At 35.9% G+C, this 16,504-nt stretch overlaps 2 protein-coding genes across 2 annotated transcripts in view; both read right to left on the bottom strand.

Moving 5' to 3' along the window:
• Positions 1 to 1,761: 1,761 nt before the first annotated feature.
• The window catches only part of LOC123259244 (pleckstrin homology domain-containing family F member 1 homolog), a 132,049-nt gene continuing 117,306 nt past the window's right edge, over positions 1,762 to 16,504 (bottom strand). The window contains exons 7-8 of the mRNA XM_044719585.1: positions 1,983 to 2,228; positions 1,762 to 1,903 (exon numbers count right to left, since the gene is read on the bottom strand). Of these exons, the coding sequence (XP_044575520.1) occupies positions 1,874 to 1,903; positions 1,983 to 2,228 (276 nt within the window). The 3' untranslated portion in view covers positions 1,762 to 1,873. The remainder of the gene's footprint in view (positions 1,904 to 1,982; positions 2,229 to 16,504) is intronic.
• Positions 11,187 to 16,379, bottom strand: LOC123259240. Its single transcript, XM_044719580.1, has 2 exons — positions 16,255 to 16,379; positions 11,187 to 15,757 (listed from the first exon to the last, which is right to left on the bottom strand). The coding sequence occupies exon 2, from the start codon at positions 14,090 to 14,092 to the stop codon at positions 12,653 to 12,655; it is 1,440 nt and encodes a 479-aa protein (XP_044575515.1). The 5' UTR covers positions 14,093 to 15,757; positions 16,255 to 16,379; the 3' UTR covers positions 11,187 to 12,652.

Raw genomic sequence — 16,504 nt, 5'->3', positions numbered from 1 at the left:
GGTGATCATAAGTCGTGTAGGTGGGAGCGAGGAGGATACTCTCCACTTGCTCTCAGGGTAGAGTTTAGGACCCCACAGGGATGACAGCTAGTCGCCCTGAGGGGGGAGGGGGTGTTACTGGGAAACTAGTTAGTATTTGTAGACCGCGTTTTTTTTTTTTAGTTTGAACCGTGAATACCGTCGTGTATGTTTGGATAGAAAGTTTCTATCGTATTAGTGTATATTGCTTATATTGTTTCTTGATTTTGAACCGCGTTAATGATTTTGAACCGCGAATATGTGTGAAAAGAGTGTTCTAATGTATTGTTTATATTGTTTAATTTGCTTATATTGTTTATATCGTTTATTAATATGATCAGGCCAATAAAGAGGTTTCCTTTTTTTTTTTTTGATTTATTTAAAATGAAGTGTTTTGTTTATATTTTGTTATTGATAATGTGATCTCCGTTTATGACTCTGGACTCCGGCGAGAAAATTTCGAGCCGGGGACAAATTAGATATTTATATTTTGAAAACGTGGACGTTACATACTGTATACTTATATACATATATATATATATATATATATATATATATATATATATATATATATATATATATATATATATATATATATATATATATATATATATAAAATATATTGCTTATTGATGGCCTTGAGGGAGCTTCGGCTCTAAGGACAAATAAATATCTATCTATCTATCTATCTATCAAATTGTATTTTTGAACTCGGAGAGCTCAAAAATATCATTAGTGCAATTTTAAGCATTTAGGTATGGAATTAGCGGGAAGTTGGAGGGATAGCCTTCAGGGTCTACCGTTTTTCTAATTTTTATCATGAAATATTCAGTGAATTCTTGCCGCTTGTTTTGATTTGAAATGATTCAATTAGGATTCAAAATTTTTACTTATTCTGAATCATTTCTTGTCATGTAATTTCTGTAACTGTAATGAATTAAAATAAAAAATTTATGATATTGTTTCATCACAAAATACTTTATGAATTCATATTTTAACGATTAGAAATGATTTTAATTGATTAAAAATTTTTTTATCATTTTAAATAATTTCCAATCATATTTTAATAATTAAAAATGATTCAAAATTTTTAACCATTCTGAATCATTTTCAATTATATTTTAACGATTGAAAATGATTTAAATTGATTAAAAATATTTTAAATCATTATGTTTAATCAGGGACGGTTTCTCTCGATGAGTATAAGGAAAGAAAAAAATGGGGTCCGTACTTAAACCCTAAATAACTTTTCAAGGAGTTGATTTCTCGAGAAATAATCAGAGACCTGTCTTTTAGAGCATTCAATTTCCTTAAAAAATATGTGTTGTTTAAATTTTTCTGCGAGATTGTTTCACAGTTTCAAAAGAAAATTGGCCCAGAACAAAAAAATAAAAAACTAGCGATGATAGACCTTATAATATTAAAATTCAGAGTCCTAATTCTTACAATAACTCGTTTTTTTCCGTCGCCTCGAATAAATTTTTTAGGATATCTTTAGAGAAGAAAAAAAAATAGTTGAATTCATTGGCTCAGTCTACATAACATAACCATACATAAGTAATATTGTGATTGATAAAATTTTATTTATGTTATAACGCGATTTGATTTATCATAATGAGCGATTCAATTCCATTTACACATATGATCATTAGATTAACCCATAAGAAACTTTGATATAAATGAAAGAAGGTACATTAAATAAAAGATTATTAAAAGGGAGCTATTTATTAAATACAATAAGAACCTGTTTCATAAATTTTTTATTAATATTAAAAAAAATACAATTTTTACTCTGAGAAAGTCGTAAACTCGAGAAGTCTGTTAATTCTTCAATAAACCAATTGTAAAATACTTTTCATTGAGCAAGTATAGAATAAAATTTTGGCTGAAAAACATAAGTAAGCGTCAATAATTTAATTTAAATAATTGTGACGATATTCAAGGTTATTTAGAAAAATACTAACCTCATCGTGTTTTTCGTCTTTATTATGTTCATCTTCATCACCAGAACTATCACCGCCGGAGCTATCTGCCGAATGTCGTGATTGTTCCAAAATGTTATAATTATCACCAGAAGATTTTACTTTGTTTGCTTCATCATAACACTGTAAACATACTCTTACAGCCTTTCCGTTTCCTTGGCCTGGTAAAAATAATTTTTTATTACTGCAAGGGCCACAAACTACAGCACCGCATTGACGGCAATGATGCTACAAACAAAAAATAACTAATTCAAAATTATGATTTTTATCAAAAAATATAATACCTATTGAATCATAGATCCATGAAAATGAAAAAAACATAGAAAATTGAAATGATTCATTTAACTTCGTACTTTAAATTCTATTTAATAAAGCTCATAAAAAATCGAATTTAAATAATGAACCAAACGGTTTATAAGCACTTTAAAAACAACTCAATAGAGTGTATCCCAGAAGTAACAGATGGCATTTATGCATTTGATAGAAAAAAAATTCTAGAACGAAGTCCTCCGTGGTTTGTTAATCAGACGCATATACGATTAATTATTAATCAAAATAAGTAGTAAATCAGTTGATTGCTACAGAGGCAGACAACGTAGAGGTAAAGTAATAGGTTCCTGTGAGCGTGAGACGCAAGCAATACATAAGCGGGACTAAAGCAGCGCTCATAATGAAGCCTGAGAATTCTGGTTAAAGAAAATTATTAATAACACCGGCACACAAAAAAAATTGTCTGTACACCGAGCGCCACCTATCTACGGGCATGTTTTTCGACTCGCTGAATACGAATTTCAAGTCAGTTTAGGCCGTCCAGCCTTCAATTTCGAGTAAATTGCAAAAAAACCCCCAAAAATAGCGAAAATTCGATGTTTTGGCAAGAAAAAAATTAGGAAAACGGTTGACCCTGAAGGCCATCCCTGCAACATCCCGCTAATTCCTACCTAGATGCTTAAAATTGCACTAATGATATTTTTGAGCTCTCCGAGTTCAAAAATACAATTTATGTATCATTATAAGCTCTCCGAGCTTAGAGAGATAGCTTTTCTATGCTTTTGAGCTTTTCGAGCTCAAAAGTCTGATAGAAGTTTAATAGAATACTATTTTTTGAATTTTCAAACTGCAATAACTTTTGAAAGAAAGAACCGATTTTCACGCGGTTGGCGGCATTCGACGCAGATTTTTAAATTCTATGATATATTATTATGATATATATTATGATATATATATATATATATATATATATATATATATATATATATATATATATATGATATATATTATCAAACACAAATTAATCAGACCAAAAATTTCGGTGTAATTCGAAAAAAACACTTTTTTTCGATTTCTCTCGTCAACGATAACTCACGAACGACTCAACCGATTTTGATCGGCTTAGTGGCGATCGGCGTGGTTTTTTGATGTTAAGAGCTGATTAGTTTTTGGAATTGATCGGTCAAGCCGTTTAAAAGTTATTAAAAAAAACTACGTTAATAAAAAGTTTTTTTTGCAGTTTTATAAGGATTTCTCAAAATCTATTGGTCTGAATCAGTCCAATTAGTATTCAAAATCTAAGTTTAGTCGAACCCTTCCGAATGACACCAACCGCGATCAAATCGGTGAAGCCGTTCAAAAGTTATGAGAGGTTTACATATACACACACACACACACACACACACCTGCGGCAGAGGAGAAACTGCTACCAGGCGCGTCTCCCCGTAGCGGATGGGAGAACGCTCGCTGTCCTTGGATGACACTAGGTCTCTTAGTTGATGAGGTACAGAGGGTACGAGCCAAATAAAATATGCTCCCGTGGACAAAACTCGCCCTTTAATGGGTTGGTCACACTAACTGACCTAGCAAGACGATCGTTCCCTGCTGTAACTCACTGGGAGTGTCTGGAACCCGTGTCGATTATTTCCGACGATGCGGGGGGCCACGGCTGATGTGAGCTTGCTCTGCTGAGGTGTAAGTTGCAGCAGTGGATCAGGAGCCAGTCACTTCGGGCCTTGATCAGGAAGTACGCAATGAGTGTTAGAGATCGGAATCTTCACCGCCCCGAGCGAGTCTAGTCCGTCCGTGTATTTCGGGACTGGCTAAGTGTCGACTAGGCCTCAGGGAACTGGGGTAGGAGTACTATCTCCGAGGGTACACCCGTTCCTAGTTATGACAATCCGCTCTACTCCGTACGATGCGCTGGTAAATCAAAAAGTATGAGTAATTTACAGGAAATGAACAAAAGTGGAAACGGGCTTCATGCCCAACAAGCAACAATTGAAGCAAGCGCTGAAATGAAGAGAACGCAAGCGCTAGAGCGCCTCAAAAAGCTGACCATTGAGCTGCAACAGTTTGTCCAAACAAAGGTCAATATCCACAAGGAGATAAAGACCAAGACAACCGGTGTAGTCAATGCTTTTGGAAGATTCAAGAAACTGGACGAGGAATGGCCTCCATCACGACGACGCATTCAAACTGAAGTTGAGACTGAAGAAGCAATGGACACTGGAGCCGATGGTGACGGCGAATCTGCTGCTGAGAACAAAGGTGAAACTGACACAAGGCCTGGAAAGAGAAAGGACCGAAATTCGCCAGAGCCAACCGATAAAGTCACAACGAAGGATTTGAAAAAAAGCCCGCCGGAACAAGTAGCAGAGCAGAGTGACGAACCGAAGAAGGCGTCTGATTGGGAAAAAGTACAGTCTAAGAAGGAGAAGAAGAAGCTAGCTAAAGAGCAACTCTCAAAGCAGCCGCCGAAGGAGCCCAGGCCAGATCCTAAGCGGAAAAAACCACGCAAATGGATCAGACCCGACGCACTGATCATCCGTCCGGCCGAGAAAACGAAGTATGCCGAGATTCTGCGTCGCATAAAACAGGACGTCCCAGATGAGCAGGTTCGTTCAACTGTGGATAAGATAGAAAAAAACAAGAAGTGGCGACTTGTTGATTACGATTTCGAGGAAGAGCACCGACAAAGGGCAAGCCCTGCAAAAGATGATCGCGGACATCCTTAAGGAGGAGGCCAAAGTGATCTGCAAAGGACCACAGGAGACCATCGAGATCCGAGATGTCGATGACGGCACGACGAAAGAGCATATTCAGACCGCTCTAAAGAGGGAAGCTGGAGAAAGCTGTGAAATCCCACCAGAGGCAATCAAGATCCGTAAAGCCTTTAGGGGTACGCAGACAGCCACAGTGTCACTACCAGCAGCTGCAGCACAGTTACTGGAAGGAAACAAGTTACTGGAAGGAAACTGCAAAATAAGTATCGGCTGGGTCAATTGCTGAATGAGAGCAATGAAGAGACCCATACAATGCTTTAAATGCTGGCACTTTGGGCACTTCGGATCTTAGTGCAAAAGCGAAGTTGACCGGTCTAAGCACTGCATAAGGTACGGAAAAGAAGGACCCAAAATTGCTGATTGTAAAAATCCAGCTAAATGTGCACTGTGCGTTGAACGGCACGGCGTAGAAAAGGCGGCTCACCATGCAGGCACGAACAAATGCCCCGTCTTCCAAGAAGCGCTCCAGAAGATGACAAAGCCAAGAACATGAAGATATTGCAGCTCAACCTCAATCATTGTAAGGCTGCGCATGACCTGCTCATGCAAACTGTGCGCGAATTAAAGACAGACGTAGCACTTATAAGTGAGCTTTATAGACACCTGAGTAACCAACCCTGGGAATCCGATAGCACTAACAAAGCCGTCATCTGGTCCTGCGGTAAATGTCCTTTTCAGAGAACAGTCAACAATAAAGAAGCCGGCTTCGTAGCAGCATAGGTAAATGGCCTCCGCTTCTACAGTTGCTATGCACCACCTAGTCTCTCTAATGAACAGTTTGAAGAATTTCTTGATCAGCTAACTGAGGACGCAAGAAAACACTTTCCCGTGGCAATAGCTGGTGACTTCAATTCCTGGGCAGCAGACTGGGGCAGCAAGTTCACTTATACACGTGGAAAAGCACTTCTCGAGGCAATGGCCACACTGGACGTGATCCTTCTTAATACAGGTGACACGCCAACGTATACTAAGGGAGAGGCAAACTCAATTGTCGACCTTACATTTGTCAGCAGTTGCTTAGCTCGAAGAGGTTTTTCTTGGAAAGTATTGAACATCTACACAGCCAGTGACCATAGTGCGATACTATGGGAAATATCAACTGGCCAGAATCTAACAAGAGCCAACAGGAACGCCAGCGCGGTTGGGTGGAAAGTTAAATCTCTCGACCTCACTGCTTTAGTAGTAGCCCTAGAGTGCGATCCGATCATCGTAGAAACTGCTGAAAAGAAGACCAAGAACCTAATGAGAAGAGTCACCCAGGCTTGCGACGCCAGTATGTCTCGGAAACGTGGCATGAATTCAAGACCTTCGGTGCACTGGTGGAACGATCACCTTAGCATTCTACGTTCAGAGTGTCTTAAAAAAAGAAGAAAGTCTCAGCGTGGCTACAGACGACCTAACTTCGCAGAGCTGTTGGCAGAGTATAAAAAGGCCCGTCGAGAACTAAACAGAGCCATTAAAGAAAGCAATAGACGCTGCTGGAAGGAACTGGTCGCAGAAGTAGAGAAAGGTTCATGGGGCAGACCGTATAAGGTGGTTATGACCCACTTGAAATTCCATCACCTACGTGTCCACAGCTCCTAGAGAAGATTGTTACTGCGCTGTTTCCCCAACAGCCGGTATTCACCTACAAGTTGAAGTAGCTCAACCCTGAAGACATCCCAACTATCACGTTGGACGAGTTGATAGAGGCAGGCAATCGAGTAGGGAATAATAAAGCACCGGGATTGGACGGAATCCCTAATATTGCCCTAAAATCAATCCTCAGGGCAGCACTGACATTATTCCTGGACGTTTACGATACATGTCTGAAGGAAGGGACTTTTCCCCCGAAATGGAAACAGCAACGGCTAGTGCTACTTCCGAAGGGGAAAAAGCCGCCGGAAAAAACGTCATCCTACCAACCACTCTGCATGTTAGACACGGCCGGCAAGATATTCGAGCGCACAATTCATCAGAGAATAGAGGCTGTAGTCAATCCACTCCTGGCAGAGAATCAGTTTGGTTTCCGAAAAGGACGGTCAACTCTGGATGCGATCAAATTGGTTGTTGATATAGCCAAGGATGCAATCGCCGGAACGAGATGGAAGGGTGGAAAGAAGATATACTGCTTGGTGGCTGCTTTGGACATCAAGAATGCTTTCAACTCCGCTAACTGGGACTGCGTTATGAGGGCTCTAGAAGAAAAAAACGTACCAGGATACCTTCGCAGAATGGTAGCGAGCTACTTCACGAATAGGGTTCTGAAATATGACACGAAGAACGGTACGGAAGAGTACGAAATTACCGGAGGAGTACCACAGGGATCAGTTTTAGGTCCTCTGCTATGGAACATCATGCATGATAGCCTCCTGAGAATAGCATTGCCTACGGGAGTCAAACTTGTAGCATATGCACACACACACAGACATACAGACACCATCGCGGGAATAGTCAGGGAAGCTTCCTAGAACCTCAAAACGTCGAGATCCGATGAAAACTCGATTTTCGAAAAACGGGGTGAAAACAATTTTCCGATTTTTGAAAATTTTCAATTTTCTTAGCGAGAAGTTAAAAAATTTTGAGATCTAAGGCAAGCATAATTTCCATGTATTTTAATCTGTTAAATACTAATTTCGATCGTACTTTAATCATAAACTTTTTTAATTCTAAAAAAATTGTAAAATATCCTTTAAAATTGCAAAAATTGTGAAAAATTAGAATTATCTTGGTACAACAAATTTTGTGGACCCGGATTGACGAAGATTTTCATGTAATTTAATCTGCTTGATCTGATTCTGCAATAAATTTGGTCCATAGTCCCCTCAAACATTCATAAAACTGCAAAAAACCGATCAAATAGCAGAAAATCGCTGCTGAAAATATGGAAAAAAATCTTTTAAACACAGTTGAATAAATTTCTTGTATTTTTTATTTCTAAAATACAAGATTAAGATCCAAGAATGTACACAAATTGGATTTTTAACAGTTTTTAGAGGGTATTGTACTGTTTCATTCTCAAATGATCAACGACGTGGATACCTCTTCTTCCACCTTTTCCTTTATTTAGTAAAAATTTGCCATCGTGTTGGAATTTCAACTTCTTTGATGTGCAGACTTCATTACATTGCATGATCGCTTGTACTTGCAACCAGGACATCTCCTCCGGGTGACGGTGGGCAACAGAACCATCTGGCAGAGTCCCTGGGTTAACGGCGTGTGTGCCGTCATGGCAGGTACAAGTGATGAGTACTTTACGATGCAGGGATTCGGAAACCCAGTATCGGCGTCTGGTCAGGGTGAGAAAGCAGGCCCGCAGGCGTCGTCATCCAGCTGGGAAACTTGGCTACAAGAAGCAATTCCCATCTACGCAATAAGAGTCCTGATCTATTTTGTTACGTTTGTGGGGCGTTCGAGCCGGTAAAAAACCGCAGAACGTTTTCAGATAGATTAAAACGAAATTATGAAGAATACTTTTGCATTCAAATTACAAATTTGGATTCAACCTGGGTCCCACACTTTGTTTGTGGTCGATGTAATATTATGTTGACACGATGGGAAAAAACCAAAAACAGAGAAAACTTGAAATTTACAATTCCCATGATCTGGACTTCACCAACTAGTTCGCATAACTGTTACTTCTGTATGACTGAAATTGCCGGTTTTACTTCGTCGAATTGAAGTAAAATACAGTACGCCAATGTTTCATCAGCTGTTAAACTACAGAAAACAGTTATTGTTGATGAAACCGAAGCTCTTGAAGAGATGGAAGTAGAAAAAGAAGAAGTGCGAATGGAGGAAGAAGAGGAAGAAGAAATTTCTGAAGATGAAAATCCCGAAGATGAAGATTTCATGCCAGATGACAAAACGAAAGACCCTGAAACATTTAGTCGAGAAGAACTAAATGATCTCATACAAGATTTAAATTTGCCTAAGGACGGAACTAAATTACTGGCATCAAGACTAAAAAATAAAAATTTGTTAGCTAAAAAGATAACGGCTTACCTTTATCGGAATAGAGAAGATGAGTTCCGGAAGTTTTTCACAAAGGACGATGAGAACTCGGTGGTGTACTGTTCCAATGTTAAAGGCTTGGTTGATGAATTAAAACCTAATATCTATAAAGACGATGAGTGGAGACTCTTTATAGATTCATCAACTAGAAGTCTCAAAGCTGTCTTGCTTTACATTGGAAACATATTAGCGCCAATTCCAATAGCCAATTCTACGAAGCTTTAAGAGACCTATGAAAATTTGGGAATTGCATTGGATAAGATAAAGTAATCAGAACACCAATGGCAAATTTGCGGGGATCTCAAAATCGCAACACTTCTTTTAGGCCAACAATCAGGATTCACAAAATATCCTTGCTATCTATGTTTGTGGGATAGCAGAGACAGAAAGAATCACTATGTGAAAAAAGAATGGCCTACGAGAGTGCAATTAAATATCGGTACTCATAATGTAATACGAACATCATTAATTCAGCCTTCAAACTATCTGCTACCGCCACTTCACATCAAACTAGATCTCATAAAACAATATGTCAAAGCTCTGGACAAGGATGGTGATTGTTTTCAGTACTTGAGAGAAAAGTTTCCGGCGATAAGTGATGCCAAATTAAAAGAGGGAATTTTTAATGGACACCAAATTAGAACTCTATTTCAGGATGCTAATTTTATAGATAAAATGATACGGAGAGAGCAGCTTGGGTAAGTTTCAAAAATGTGTGTCATAACTTTTTAGGAAATAATAAAAGTGAAAATTACAGGACAATAGTCGAAGAATTAGTGTCAAATTACAAAAATTTAGGATGCTTAATGAATCTAAAATTACACTTCCTAGATTCTCGCATCGACCACTTTCCTGAGAATTTTGGGGAGTACAGCGAAGAACAGGGAGAACGTTTTCATCAAGACATAAGTGAAATGGAGACTAGGTATCAAGGAAATTGGAATATCAACATGATGGCAGACTATTGCTGGACACTCAAAAGAGATATACCAAAAGAAAAAAACAAACGAAGGAGAAATCCACTCCGTAGATCATTTGAAAATAGAAGAGTTCGATACCACCGGAAAACAGTTTAAAAGTTGGGAAAATCATTCTTCTAATTCTGTTTATACGTCATTTTCATAGATTTTACAATTTTTTTGCATTTTCTGATTTTAATCTTGTATTTTGTTAATAAAAAATACAAGAAATTTATTTAATTGTATTTAAAAGATTTTTTTCCATTTCTTCAACAGCAATTTTATGCTATTTTATCGATTTTTGCAATTTTATGAATGTTTGAGAGGACTATAGGCCAAATTTATTGCAGAATTAGACCAAACAGATTAAATAACATGAAAATCTTCGTCAAAACTGGTCCTCAAAATTTTTTATACCAAGATAATCCCAATTTTCTTCGATTTTTGCCATTTTTGATGATTTTTTACAATTTTTTTAGATTTAAAACGGTTTATGATTAAAGTACGATCGAAGTTAGTATTTAACAGACCAAAATACATGAAAATTATGCTTGCCTTAGACCTCAAAATTTTTGTTCTTGCCAAAACATCGAATTTCTGCTATTTTTTGGGGTTTTTAGCAATTTACTCGAAATTGAAGGCTGGACAGCCTAAACTGACTTGAAATTCGTATTCAGCGGGTCGAAAATATGTCCGTAGATAGGTGGCGCCCGAAGTCCAAACAATTTTTTTTTTGTATGCCGGTGTAATTATTTGTGTTTATTATTTAATTTAATAATTTATTAATGACTTTTTCCAGACCCAGGAAATTCTTTCCAGGAAAATCTGGACTGATTAAGGAAAATTATTAATAATTAATTAACGATTTGTGTGTGTGTGTGTGTGTTTGTGTGTTGCGATTGTGGTTGTGTGAGCAGGTAGCCGGTTGCGTTAGTTATGACAAAACAGTAAAAAAATGTGAGCCGTCACGGGACGCCTGGCAGATGTGAAACATCGACATTATTTTGTAAAAGTAATATGCAGAAAAGAACAGATTGTGATAGGAACTAAATATGTCATGATGATAAAATAAAATATTACGATTTTTTTCCAGATAACGATGACTATTTATTGAATAAACATTTATTTTCATTAAATACAAAAATTTAAGAATTTATTTCAAATCGTGACTACTTAATTCGTTTAATCAGTGACTTCGGTAATAGTTATGTTCGTTGTTGCCTCTGAGGACGGTATTACTGTGACAATTGGTCGATGGTAACTGAAGTATGTTACAAAAGTATTGGACATAACATTATCAAAATATCTAATAAATACAGCATCTATTGTTGTTCCGTGTCTGGTGGTAGGTTCTCTTGGATTGTTGAATTTGCAATTGAAATTCTTCTTGGAGAAACGTAATTAATGGCGTTGATTCATCTTTTGCGAAATTTACATTGAAATCCCCAGCTAAAATCAATGTTAGTTTGTCTTTATTGGTTTTGAAAGTTATTGAACCTCTGTGACTGTACGGAAATAATCTCTCGTGTAAAAATGAAATGATGTCATTCATTTTTTTATTAGGAGAAATATACACAAAAATAATCATCAATTCACTTCCATCTTCTAGTTTAACGTGTGAAGCACATATATCGCCAATAGATGTTTGGGAGACATGAACTTCTGTAGCATTTTGAATTACTAAATCCATGTTGAATGTAGTAATATGTGAAGTATTGTTGTTTTTATAAATGGCAACTCCAGCGGCTCTAACATTTTGTCTCTTAAATTTAGCTATACAATGAAAATTAAGTAAGTCAACTGATTCATCTGCAGGAAGCCATGTTTCAGTTAGTAATAAAAAGTTACTCCTTTGACAAATAGAATCTTGTAAATCAGTAGTATGTTTTCTGAGACTTTCGCAGTTTAAAGTATAAATGGTTAATTTATTTCTGGAGTTTATAAATTCAGTGATCAGTCCTTGCAATGTAGTAAGTTTGTTTAGAGATAATCTTTTAAATTCTTGCTGTAAACATGAAACTGATGGATCTACTCTTCTTCCATGATAAAATCTTAAATTATCCTGACTGTTACATATAAACAACCCTTCAAGACTTGTTACTCGTGTTAAAGCTACGTAAAGTAATGATATAGAATGACTTTTACTATACTCATAGACCACCTCGTCATATGTACCTTCTTGAGACTTATGAATAGTCCTAGCACATCCAGATATCAATGGAAAATGATTTCTTTTTCCCACAATGGTTTTATTATTATTAAGTGGTATACTTGAAGTTCGACGTACGATAGGTACTGCACGTCTATCGATATTATGTTCCGCAAGAAAGGCAGCGGCTTTTCTTCTAGCCACCATACCAGTGTTTTTATCTGGAAAAACGAGCCATATGCGAGTCACTTGATTTTCATCATTTTGTTCTATATGAACCAGCTTTCCAACGGAGCCGTTAGCTAAACCGTCTACCACGTCTATGTTAGTTGTAATAATATAAGGTTTTCCAATAACAAAAATGATTTCGTATGGCAAACCTCCAGTACCAATCACTGACAACTTGTGTAATTTTTGTCTCATGTTTGCTTCTTGCTCATGATTAGTACAACCAGAAATAGTGTCCATTACAATTGAATCTATTTTATTTTCAGTTTATAAAGCTAGTACGTTATATGCGTTAACTGATGCATTATCATGAAATAATCGTACACCACTTGGACACAGGCGCAAGGCTTCTTCCTTCGTAAAAAATCTAGACTCGATAACGGCTAATTCATCATCATTTAAAATAATACTACTGCCAATTTTTGTGAGAATAGAAGCAAACATTTCGTTATCTTGACGCATTATTTGAGTTAATTCGTAGAATTTTAATCCTCGCCAAAGTAAGGGTCCAATCATCCGTTGTTTAGACTGCTTATAGATTGGAGTTGCACGGACTGGAGGTAATTGTCGTAAATATCCAATAAAAATAATGTCTAGACCACCAAAATTTTCATCAAAATTTCCGGTTATTTGCTTTAGTCTTGCGTCTATTTGGTTCAAGAGCTCGGCACTAATCATACTGATTTCGTCAATTATTAAAACTTTGACATATTTAAATAAGCATCGATATTGTTGTGCTGTTTCTATTGACAACGGAATTAGTTTTGACAATGATATTTTCAATGCAGTATGAACAGTAGTTCCGTTAATAGCTACTGCAGCTTTACCAGTCGAAGCACACGTAATGTATGAATTGCAGAACCCATCATTATCAGAAAATCTGTTATATACTTCCATTATCAATTTTATTACAAAGGTTTTTCCACATCCAGCTGGCCCAGTAAAAAATAATTGTAAAGGTGATCTCTCTGCAGATAAATTGTGATGAATGACGTGTAGCAGCAAATATTTCTGTTTTTCATTAGCGCTTCTTATGAGTTCGCGAAAACGATCATTACTCATGATATTTTCTCTTCTTTTGGATATTGCTCCCAAGTTTTTAAGCGTAGCTATACGTAAATCTTCATTAACCGCAGCATTCGGATTTCTGTACAATTCTTCAAAGGGGTTTGGCTCTGGAAATCTTGTAGCAATGTCTCGAGCCTCTGATTCGTCATCTATTCGCTCACCTTCATGACATAATTGTCGGCATATATCAATTGTCTTTTGAATATTAATATTTGACTCAAATTCTTTTCTTTTTTCTAAAATTTCGTTTTCGTGTTCATAGTTGTGAATAGTGAATTTCATATCTGCTAATATTTCTGTGTATTCATTTCTAAATGGTATATGTAAGGTCACCATTTCTCTTCTGTACTCGTTGTAATCCTGAGTCATGTCATAATTTCTATAACGAATAACTTGAGGCTGCTTCTTTCTGATGTACTCTCCCTTTCTGTTTTTAGTATAGTTTAAAACAAATTGGGCTAAAGAAATTCCTTCCAATTCTTCTGGCCGTTTTTGATACTTGTCATGCCAATCTTCCTTCCAAATATCAGTAGAGTCGTCATCAAGTTCATCAATTTGTTTTTGTATTTTTCTTATCCTCTGTCGTTCATTAGGCCAACAAGTGTTAATATACTGAACCGCTACTGACGATTTAGACATTGGTAACCTTAAAAGGTACCAAGCAGCTTCTTAACTACTCATCTCAATAGTATTCAGCATCTCAACGCTCATTTTACGAGTTATTTTAACAATATCGAATTCTGGATTCTCATTCATAACTTCTATTATTTTGCGTTGTAAATTGCTAATACCTCTGTTGGTTTTATTGACATATTCGACGACATATGCCACGCAAGAATATTCTTCAGTAATTATCTGAAAATCCATATTTGACTTTAAGACATTAAAAACAAATGGATTGAAAGTATTGTGCTATTTTTCGGACGGATGTCGTTTATAGAATATTCTTGGTCTACTAATACCAGATCTTAGTATATCTTTGTATTCTTCATGTGATCTGATATTATTACTTTCATAATAATCATCAATACTGTCATAGTCATTACTTTCTAAGTTAATTCTAATTTCATTATATCTTTTCAAGTGTTCTTTGTAAAGTGGATTCGTTTTTTCCATCGGTATTAAAATCATTGTAGATTTACAAGGTATGAATGGTGCTTTAAATCGGCACTTTTGCACAGAATTAGAGCCAATTTTTTTGTAGCACGTGAAGGTATGCTTATGCGTAAGTAATTTTATGTTTCCCGATGCTTCCGACGTTGATACTGATACCAAACTGTTAATCATTTCTATTGCTTGTTTTTGCTCTTCTCCAAGAATATCTGTGGGAGCATTATACAGCCATAAAAGAATATGCGCATATGGATTTCTTCGATGTTGAAATTCAATCCTCAAAAAGTAGTTAATAACTCTAAACTTACCAAAAGGACTGAACTTCTTTGATTGTAAAATTGTCATTATTACATTAACTAACTTGTTAAAATAAACAGCACATGTTACAGCATCGTTGTTAATTAATGAACTTTTTTGGATAAAACTTAGTTCCGATGCGATAAAATTTTATGGTATCTAAATTGACTGTAGTTATTCGGAATTTCCGTAGTATTTGCACTTGATTGACTTCGTCCAATTTGCTGAGATAATTCAACTACTACATGCTGCATTTCTTCTAAACCAGCTACATTTCGAGAATTTGTACTTATTTCATCTATTATTGGATCGTTAATTATTTCTGTAAATTCGATGTTTGGAGAAGTAGATAATTATGTAATCACATCTGCATTTTGTAGACGCCTCCTTCTTTCCGCTTCACGTTGTTTCAATTTATCTCTGTTCTGCTCCCTGTATCTTTGGTGACGTTCTCTTTTTTCTTGGAGAGCATTTGGTTCATTACCTTGATCATTTCTTTGAATGGATGATGGTTGTATTTTTTCCGAACCAGATGAACTTTGAGCAGTAATTATTTCTTCATTATTCAGTTCTATTCTATTCATGTTTGAAGAGGTAGATGGTCCGGCAATACTTTGTGAATATTGTATGCGTTCTCTTCTTTCCGCTTCACGCTGCTTCAATTTGTCTCTGTTCTGCTCCCTGTATCGTTTATGACGTTCTTTTTTATTATTATTTACTCTAAAAAAAATATATAAGTGTTAAAAGAAGCTTAAATAAAAATTAGTATATTCTGGTACTATTAGATTAATAAAATCTTACATAACATTAATAGTATGTCTTGTGTTTAACTGATCTTGGTGATGTCCAGTTTCAATAATAATATTTTGTGACCCCTGTGATGATTGTTGGGTTCTGAAATATTTATAAAAAATATGTTATTAAAATATACAGAAAAATTTAAATTGGCTTCAATATATTAGTAAACTCAAGAATCTTAGCTAGTTATTTCAATATATTACTAAAGATCGTAAATAATAAATATCAATAATTAATGTTTCACTATAAATTCTACTATGATTAGAAAAATTAATTAATTTTTTAATATTCATATTAATAACTAATAAGAAAAACATTCGTGCGCTGCACGCCATCAGCTGATTTTGAAATACAATTCTGTCAGTCTTAATAAATTTATTCTCTAAGCAATTGTTTTAATGCATTAATTTCAATAAGAATGAAATTAAAACTAATAATTAATTTAAAACATTATATGCAATGAAATTTATGTGAATTTTAATCTACCAAGAGAGTAGATTTTACATTTACTGGCGCTCAAAACACACCAAATATACGCGTGCTTAATGCACAGATAAATGCATACTTTAATTATAAAAATATAATTAACTTACTGATGACTTGATAGTGTGTCATAGTGTGATTTTGCTTTCTTTGCAGGAGGCTGATCACTTTCACTCTCTAAATTATCACGGTCAGACATTTTATTATCAGAAAAATAATTTGTTTTCAAGTAAAACACAGGTTTAGTATACTGTAGTAAACAACACTGTATACACTACGGAGTATACACTATAGGTATCCGAGCTTAGTATAGCGAGAGAGATGGCTTAACACCGGATCGAGTGGGAGAGAATCGCACAG

Source organism: Cotesia glomerata, linkage group LG2, assembly GCF_020080835.1.
Source record: "Cotesia glomerata isolate CgM1 linkage group LG2, MPM_Cglom_v2.3, whole genome shotgun sequence".
Taxonomy (NCBI): Eukaryota; Metazoa; Arthropoda; class Insecta; order Hymenoptera; family Braconidae; genus Cotesia; species Cotesia glomerata.
This window is presented reverse-complemented; position numbering and strand designations above follow the sequence as displayed.

What these genes read in the sequence shown, in the direction of transcription:
- LOC123259240 (XM_044719580.1), bottom strand. Translation starts at nt 14,092, where the DNA reads ATGTCTAAATCGTCAGTAGCGGTTCAGTATATTAACACTTGTTGGCCT.